Genomic DNA, 9847 nt, shown 5'->3' on the forward strand with positions numbered 1-9847 from the left:
TTGAATCATGTTACGTACGCCTCTTGGAGGGAACGCAACACCCCGCTACACTCAACTCCCAAGATGACAGAGGATGAGAATATTACCTTTAACAGGGAATTTATTCTTCCTTTACACAGTAATTTGGGGGAAAATGGGCTGGATGGAACCAAAGCAAAGAATGTAAAAGAGCCCCCTCTCTTATCTTACCTATTCTTAATGCCACCTGGCGCGCTAACCAAAATACAGGTGGTCCACCCAGGTCTTACCTAGTGTGCATAGACAGAGTACATAGTACATATGTATGCCCGCAGGCCTCTTGCCTAAGCACTCTTAAGGTGCCTTCACCTTCCCCCCCGGGAACAAAAACTGAATAATTACTAACGTAAAGTGAGTAATTTTAATAATCAAAACCAGTCCTTTTGACATAAACGTACCTCTGCAGGACCGGCTACAAAACACTTTACAACAAATTACACAGAACAAAACACAGGACACACAAATAAGCTCTCTCTCCTAACAAAGGAACACTGGCTTTTCAAGCTGCAGAAGGAGTTTGTAATTGAAAACGGCTGTTTCCTCTGACAAGACACAGGACACACAGAGCTCCAATCATCAAGGGGCCGACAAATAAGCTGCTTAGAATCCAGAAAGCCATTTCCTGAAATACACACATACAAACACATACAAACCGCAAAACAACACAGAAACTGGGGACCGTAACAAATCCCCTTGGTCGACTAGGTGAAAAAATCTGTCAATGTGCCCTTGCGCAAGGCACTTAGCCCTAATTGCTACTGTAAATTGCTCTGGATAAGACTGTCTGCTAAATTACTAAAATGTTTTTTTTTTAAATAATAATAATTTAAAAAATCTCCATGCTCATCCCTAAGCTTTTCATCAAAACACAGTCCGCTTTAACGTAATTTCATTAAGGATTCTACTCATTCATTTCTGAAGAAAAACACAAATGTGAAAAATGTATAGATAGGCTATTCCGTTTAGCCACACAACTATCTTTATATCTTTGTTTTATTTTATCCTTATTTTACCAGGTAAATTGACTGAGAACACATTCTCATTTACAGCAATGACCTGGGGAATATTTACAGGGGAGAGGAGGGGGGATGAATGAGCCAATTGTAAACTGGGGATGACTAGCTGACCGTGATGGCATGAGGGCCAGATTTGGGAATTTAGCCAGGACACCGGGGTTAACACCCCTACTCTTACTATAAGTGCCATGGGATCTTTAGTGATCACAGAGAGTCAGGACACCCGTTTAACGTCTCAATTCGAAAGACAGAACCCTACACAGGGCAATGTCCCCAATCATTGCCATGGGGCATTTGGGATATATATTTTTTTAGAGCAGAGGAAAGGGTGGCTCCTACTTGCCCTCCAACACCACCTATGGGGTTTTAATCTATTTGAGGCTGGAGTAAACAGGCTACATTTCCAGGACTGGGAAGTTACCATAGTTCATGTGTTACCATGGTTTCAGTCACCATTTTCGTTTTTGAGACATGAAGCAAGCTAATGGAGCCCATCTGTGTCGCATATGACAGAAAGACAAAACACAAATCTTAGATCATTTAAGATAACTTTTGGGCACGCGTTGTAACATTGTAGCTGGCTAAATCTTTCGGGAAATACAAGTCAATAGGCTACACCTATGACGCTACGAGGACAGAGAGTGTAGTAGAGAAAACGAGCTCCTATTGTTACAGGTAGAGAGATATGAATTGATTTACTGTGTTGTAAAATGATAACGGAGAGAAAGAGGGATATCTGACCATGTCCGTGTCAAGTGCATGTCCAAATAAATATTAACGACGTCTGGAATCCAACAGTTTCACTGCAATTATCAAACGGCAAGAGTCCGACAAAACGCCGAACCTCAACATGTCAAACCGGTACATGTCAACAGCTCGTAGGCACGGTTTAGCGGAGACGCATCTCTCGACGCCAGGTAGGTTAAACCTATCTTTATTTTTTATAAAATAATTATTTTCACCCGACTTATGCCCGTCTTAACTGAAATGTTGCTCTTTCATTTTTCTAGGAGCTGTATCTGGCCAAATACACCAGGTGAGTGACAAAAAAACAGGCTCATCACACCGCTTTTTCAATAAAGCAAATTAAAGGCAGTGTAACGTTAATCTTAAACAATTAAATCTTCATTCTGATAAGCATTTTCTCAGTGTGCTAACAATTAGCGAGCAAAATTAGGATGCAAACTGGTAGCCAAAATGTTGCCAGTAATATATATATATATATGTATATATAAATAAAGGTATGGGATGCTCCACAAACAATTAAAGGGATCTCACAAATGTTTAGATCCAAAGACCAATAAAGGTCTCTTGACTGAAACGGTGGTGTGCTATCTTAGTTTGTGGAGCATCCAACATCAGTGTGATGGACTTTCCATTTTATTTATATATTTGTTCTCTCTCCGTGCACCTGTAAACATAAGAGCTGTTTGTAGCCTATGTATACTTTTCATTGACCTACTGGTAAAGGCTACCAAAAGAAAAACAAATGATGTCATACTTTGTGTAATTACAATTTGACTATGTCATTATACCTACCTTCTAGGTTAATGCAGTGCTACTAAAGTTTGATTATAGCTTTCCATAACCTATATAGATAGGTACATTGCCTTGAGAAACTTCCCCCATTGCATATTCAGCTAAATGGGGAAAAAGATCACATGGTTTTATTAGAGAAAAACTCATTGGAGACCTTAATTAAAACTTGTATAATATGTCAGTCTTTACTTTAACATGCTTTTTCTATTGCACAACAGCTGTCCAAACTTATCTAATGCTAATCTCATATTTAAAGTAGGGCTTTATAAAACAATAAGAATGAATAGTTATTATTTCTCAGATCTTGCTCCCGAATTCAAATGGACAAAGTCTAACCAACCGTCAGCTTTAATTAAGAAAATAATTAATGAACTGTTTATTGCCCACAGGACGTCTATATCTCTCATCTGATTCGTCAACTTGAGGACTTGGACATGTCAAGTGGCGTCAGAGCACAGAAGGTGATAACTGTAAAAGTACTTACTATAGTTCAGAGCAACAAATTCCTTTGCTTTAAGCGTACTGTTGTTTTTAATGTCTTCAATAATACAAATGACTTTAAAATTAATTTAATACAATCATCTTTTTTAATTTCTTAGATATTTCCATCAACACTCAATTCAAGTATCTACCTGACCACCTGCCATGGCCCATCAGAGTCTACATCAGTGTAAGTAGACCGATATTTTAAATGCCTGCTTACTACCCTAACTTGGTGACAGCTGGGCTATTCACGGGCTGAATGAGATCTTCAGTGTGGGAATATTACCCCTCTGTAGACCAGTCACCTGTATAGAGGACAATGGGATATTAAACAATGGGCCAGCCATTACCTTGATGGAGGGAAAATCAATCAGAAATGTACGCCAGCCCGTCTGACAGAATTTGGTGTCATGTTTGTTCTGCCGTCGCCAAAATACCGAACTTTAAATTGACTAGCTTTTCATTGGAATCAATAAAAAAAAAACGTTAGATTTTTTTTTGTGTATCCAAACTCAAATATTAGGTTACTTCACCCCCATTTCTTGATTATCAAAAAGGAATATTCCACTCAAAATATAACCAAACATCATTTAGCATTTACTGTGGCTATAGTCAATCCACTATTATGTCATTATTTATTAAGATCGCCATACTACTTATTTTTATTCCCTCTTATCTTTAGCCAGAGCCAATCACAGAGAGCCCAGTTCAGGATGATCCACAGACGTCCAACAATCAACATCCATCATCTCAACAGCAGGCTACGGCACCCGAGTTTCACCAAACATAACCAAGGGGAGGGCCGGGACACAAGCTCCAGTGAGTCTCTGTTGAAAATCACACCTGTCCAGGCAGCTTACACTGTCAATTCGAGGGACAGGAGAAGGGGCAATGGGGAGAGGAGGGTAAAGACATTCTACTGTTGGGGCCCAATGAATGACAGAGCAGGGCTTGGGTCAGGAACCAGCACCGATGGGTCAAAGAGAAACGGTAGCAGCACACCGGCAGACATCCACTCTGACGCCAGCGATCTATCCGACCAAGAGAAAGGGGGCGCCCAGGCCCACGAGTGGGTCACGCCCGAAGTAGAGCTCCGGTTGAGGCCTGAACCTTTCGACTTAGACCTGGACTCCGACTTGCACTTCTCGGAGTCGTCGGAGGCACAGTCACCATTTGCGGAGGTGCTCCCAGCATCTCTGAAAGTGCTGGATCTGACCCGTAGTCTGCCCAGCACGGCCGATTGGGAAAGTCGCCAGAGCCTGCACATGCGAGAGCCTTCATTGGTTGCCATCGTAAGCAGACTATCTGAGATGGAGGATCTGCAGGCGGCCACAGTACAGCGAGAGCTGACCAAAACGGGCCGGTGTCGGCCGGCTACGGCCATCAGCTTGACCAGGAGCACTTCTCGCTTGAGGAAAGCAGATTCAGTTGTGTCCAGTGTTAAGGAACTGAGCCTGTCTCGAGACTCACGCACTAGGCCGACTTGTGCTCCTTACAAACAGAATCGCATCAGGGTGGGTGCAAGGCCACATACAGTATTTAAGAGGCCCTGTTCCAGCTCAGCCAAACTAAACAGGACAGAGACCCTTGTCCAGGTCCAGGCTTGGGGTGAGGGATCAACACCAAAACCTACAGGTTGCACCAAAATCAGAAAAGCCAAAGCTAGCAAGAAAGGTACATTGACCTCCCACAGAATGTCACCACCAAGCTCTGCAAAGAGAACTAAAGCCAGGGACTTGAGAAAAGCTTAACACATTGGTGATTACACAGACTGTGCATTTAGAAAGCCTTTTCCTTTGACAGGGTGTTACTGATCGCTGCACAAAGTAGAACATGACAGCTAAGTGAACTAGTGTACCAGTCAATGAATGTACAAAATATCTCGTTAGACCTTACCTGAACCCTTTGGTGTCATGACGATATAACATGTCAAAGTTCAGGCAATGTTATCTACGTAGGTACTGGAAGCTAGTTGACTAGTGGGAATTAGCATGCCTAAATAACACTTTGTTCAGGGTTCAAATTATACACACTCTTTGGGGTGTCCACACTGATGTTTAAGTTCATATTCTAGCACCCCTTAAATTCAAACCATGGTTGGGTCATGTTTGTTTTAAGTCAGTTGTCATTAAGCAGACAGGCTAAGTCATGATTGTTTTTGTGACATCTTGTCATTATGGCAACACGATTAATGTAGGCTATGGCAGCGTCCAAGTAAACTGTTACCAAAGAAACTCAAAATCTTCCGATAGTCTGTGTCTATGTTTATTATATTAATATGCCAAATGGAAAAATGAACACATGTTCTCAATTAAGGACGGCGCATGCACATTGATGTTATATCATAAGGAAACAGTAGTGTACAAGATTACATTGAATAAAGTGAAGGATGTAGACAAATGTGTTACATAACATTAAAAAAATATAAATTTCTGTTTTAACGTTTTCTATTTGAGAAATATCCACGGGGGCTCATTCGTTGAACATCTTCCCCTGGTCTCCAGTCTTACATGGGCACCAAAGCAGAAAGAGGAGACTGAAGGAACCAAAGCAGGGAAGAGAAGTTCTGACTTACCCTGAAAAACAAAACACAAAATTGCAATGTTACCAGTGATAACATGAATCTGGCCATTTTTAATCAATAACAAGAAAAAGTATTACCTTTATTGTTGGTCACTTTGGCATAGATTTAGCCACATTATAACCAAAGTTCAATCGAACTAAATACAATTTATCATGATTTCCATATACTTTCTCAGAATCCATCGGCAAAACATTAGAGTTCATGAACAAATCTCAGTCTAATGGGTCCAAAATCTCACCCAATGTGTCTAATACTGACTCATTACGATAACAACGTGTAATACTGACTCATTACGGTAACAACGTGTAATACTGACTCATTACGATAACAACGTGTAATACTGACTCATTACGATAACAACGTGTAATAGTGACTCATTACGATAACAACGTGTAATAGTGACTCATTACGATAACAACGTGTAATAGTGACTCATTACGATAACAACGTGTAATAGTGACTCATTGCGGTAACAACGTGTAATAGTGACTCATTGCGATAACAACGTGTAATAGTGACTCATTGCGGTAACAACGTGTAATAGTGACTCATTGCGGTAACAACGTGTAATACTGACTCATTGCGGTAACAACGTGTAATACTGACTCATTGCGGTAACAACGTGTAATAGTGACTCATTGCGGTAACAACGTGTAATAGTGACTCATTGCGGTAACAACGTGTAATAGTGACTCATTGCGGTAACAACGTGTAATAGTGACTCATTGCGGTAACAACGTGTAATAGTGACTCATTGCGGTAACAACGTGTAATAGTGACTCATTGCGGTAACAACGTGTAATAGTGACTCATTGCGGTAACAACGTGTAATAGTGACTCATTGCGGTAACAACGTGTAATAGTGACTCATTGCGGTAACAACGTGTAATACTGACTCATTGCGGTAACAACGTGTAATACTGACTCATTACGATAACAACGTGTCTAACGCCGACTCATTACGGTAACAACGTGTAATAGTGACTCATTACGGTAACAACGTGTAATAGTGACTCATTGCGGTAACAACGTGTAATAGTGACTCATTACGATAACAACGTGTAATAGTGACTCATTACGGTAACAACGTGTAATAGTGACTCATTACGATAACAATGTGTAATACTGACTCATTGCGGTAACAACGTGTAATAGTGACTCATTGCGGTAACAACGTGTAATAGTGACTCATTGCGGTAACAACGTGTAATACTGACTCATTACGATAACAACGTGTCTAACGCCGACTCATTACGGTAACAACGTGTAATAGTGACTCATTACGGTAACAACGTGTAATAGTGACTCATTGCGGTAACAACGTGTAATAGTGACTCATTACGATAACAACGTGTAATAGTGACTCATTACGGTAACAACGTGTAATAGTGACTCATTACGATAACAACGTGTAATACTGACTCATTGCGGTAACAACGTGTAATAGTGACTCATTGCGGTAACAACGTGTAATAGTGACTCATTACGGTAACAACGTGTAATACTGACTCATTGCGGTAACAACGTGTAATAGTGACTCATTACGGTAACAACGTGTAATACTGACTCATTGCGGTAAGAACGTGTAATACTGACTCATTGCGGTAAGAACGTGTAATACTGACTCATTGCGGTAAGAACGTGTAATACTGACTCATTACGGTAACAACGTGTAATAGTGACTCATTACGGTAACAACGTGTAATAGTGACTCATTACGATAACAACGTGTAATAGTGACTCATTACGATAACAACGTGTAATAGTGACTCATTGCGGTAACAACGTGTAATAGTGACTCATTGCGGTAACAACGTGTAATAGTGACTCATTACGGTAACAACGTGTAATAGTGACTCATTACGATAACGTGTCTAACGCCGACTCATTACGGAAACAACGTGTCTAACGCCGACTCATTACGGTAACAATGTGTAATAGTGACTCATTACGGAAACAATGTGTCTAACGCCGACTCATTACAGTAACAACGTGTCTAACGCCGACTCATTACGGTAACAACGTGTAATAGTGACTCATTACAATAACGTGTAATAGTGACTCATTACAATAACGTGTAATACTGACTCATTACGATAACGTGTAATACTGACTCATTACGATAACAACGCGTAACACTGACTCATTACGATAACAACGTGTCTAACGCCGACTCATTACGGAAACAACGTGTCTAACGCCGACTCATTACGAAAACAACGTGTCTAACGCCGACTCATTACGGTAACAACGTGTCTAACGCCGACTCATTACGGTAACAACGTGTAATAGTGACTCATTACAATAACGTGTAATAGTGACTCATTACAATAACGTGTAATAGTGACTCATTACGATAACAACGCGTAACACTGACTCATTACGATAACAACGTGTAATACTGACTCATTACGATAACAACGCGTAACACTGACTCATTACGATAACAACGTGTCTAACGCCGACTCATTACGGTAACAACGTGTCTAACGCCGACTCATTACGGTAACAACGTGTAATAGTGACTCATTACAATAACGTGTAATAGTGACTCATTACAATAACGTGTAATACTGACTCATTACGATAACAACGGGTAATACTGACTCATTACGATAACAACGTGTAATACTGACTCATTATGATAACAACGTGTAATACTGACTCATTACGATAACAACGTGTAATACTGACTCATTACGATAACAACGTGTAATACTGACTCATTACGATAACAACGTGCCATACTGACTCATTACGATAACAACGTGCAATACTGACTCATTACGATAACGCGTAATACTGACTCATTACGATAACGCGTAACACTGACTCATTACGATAACAACGTGTCTAACGCCGACTCATTACGGTAACAACGTGTCTAACGCCGACTCATTACGGTAACAACGTGTCTAACGCCGACTCATTACGGTAACAACGTGTCTAACGCCGACTCATTACGGTAACAACGTGTCTAACGCCGACTCATTACGGAAACAACGTGTCTAACGCCGACTCACTACGGAAACAACGTGTCTAACGCCGACTCATTACGGAAACAACGTGTCTAACACTGACTCATTACGGAAACAACGTGTCTAATACCGACTCATTACGGAAACGTGTCTAACACTGACTCATTACGGAAACAACGTGTCTAATACCGACTCATTACGGAAACAACGTGTCTAACGCCGACTCATTACGGTAACAACGTGTCTAACGCCGACTCATTACGGAAACAACGTGTCTAACGCCGACTCATTACGGAAACAACGTGTCTAACGCCGACTCATTACGGAAACAACGTGTCTAACACTGACTCATTACGGTAACAACGTGTCTAATACCGACTCATAATAACTGAAGTAGTTACTGATAACATATTTGAAAAATGTCAGGTCATGACATGTCTACTAATAATTGACTTAGCAAAATGGCATCATCATACAATGCCTCCGTCTTCCTGCTTAGACATCAACGATGGAATAAAAATCTGCCAAGACTGCGACATTTGCCTCTTCCTAATTTGCGTCAGTCTCAGAAGATTTGAATGCTGTTGTTGATTTCTGTATGCAGGAATTTCCCCCGCTTTGTATGATGTTGTCATATTGATGAGTCCACCTTTACAAATACAGTAACTCTCTCCAGAACAGAAACCTTTGTCCAGAGGAGGTTCCTTGCGAGACTCTTCTCTAAAAGGGCGGCACCTAGAACATATAGAGAACAAATGAACAAGTATCTTGGTTCAACTTTGACAGTTACAAGTCAAGCTACCTGACGCCTGGTGGTTCAACTTTGACAGTTACAAGTCAAGCTACCTGACGCCTGGTGGTTCAACTTTGACAGTTACAAGTCAAGCTACCTGACGCCTGGTGGTTCAACTTTGACAGTTACAAGTCAAGCTACCTGACGCCTGGTGGTTCAACTTTGACAGTTACAAGTCAAGCTACCGGACGCCTTGTGGCAATCTGGAACCAGTTTATAGCCATATGCGTAACCAAAACACACTCGGGTACATGTGCAGCTTGTAATGACACTTTGTTAACCAAAAAGTATCTGTCATGTGTAGACGAATACAACAATAAATCCTTAACAACTTGTGAGAGGAAACATTTGGAACCACAACTTTTTAATGGTCGAGTGTGGGTGAGCGTCTATGACAAATGCCTTCCCGGAAAACAGTAAGCAAAATGAAGTCGCC

General features: G+C 40.9%; 1 protein-coding gene across 1 annotated transcript; it reads left to right on the forward strand.

Moving 5' to 3' along the window:
* Nucleotides 1-1477: 1477 nt before the first annotated feature.
* Nucleotides 1478-5634, forward strand: LOC110509112 (uncharacterized). Its single transcript, XM_021590081.3, has 5 exons — nucleotides 1478-1951; nucleotides 2045-2070; nucleotides 2963-3034; nucleotides 3173-3243; nucleotides 3739-5634. The coding sequence occupies exons 1-5, from the start codon at nucleotides 1885-1887 to the stop codon at nucleotides 4805-4807; spliced, it is 1305 nt and encodes a 434-aa protein (XP_021445756.3). The 5' UTR covers nucleotides 1478-1884; the 3' UTR covers nucleotides 4808-5634.
* The last annotated feature ends 4213 nt before the right edge of the window (nucleotides 5635-9847 follow it).

The sequence above is a fragment of the Oncorhynchus mykiss genome, chromosome 28 (assembly GCF_057628025.1).
Source record: "Oncorhynchus mykiss isolate SJ-2025 chromosome 28, ASM5762802v1, whole genome shotgun sequence".
In the NCBI taxonomy this organism is placed as follows: Eukaryota; Metazoa; Chordata; class Actinopteri; order Salmoniformes; family Salmonidae; genus Oncorhynchus; species Oncorhynchus mykiss.

Excerpts from the sequence above, each read along its gene's own strand:
- LOC110509112 (XM_021590081.3), top strand. The coding sequence starts at position 1,885 with ATGTCAAACCGGTACATGTCAACAGCTCGTAGGCACGGTTTAGCGGAG. Across the intron at positions 2,071-2,962 it reads TATCTGGCCAAATACACCAG|GACGTCTATATCTCTCATCT; the intron begins GTGAGTGACAAA and ends TATTGCCCACAG. Across the intron at positions 3,244-3,738 it reads CCATCAGAGTCTACATCAGT|CCAGAGCCAATCACAGAGAG; the intron begins GTAAGTAGACCG and ends TCTTATCTTTAG.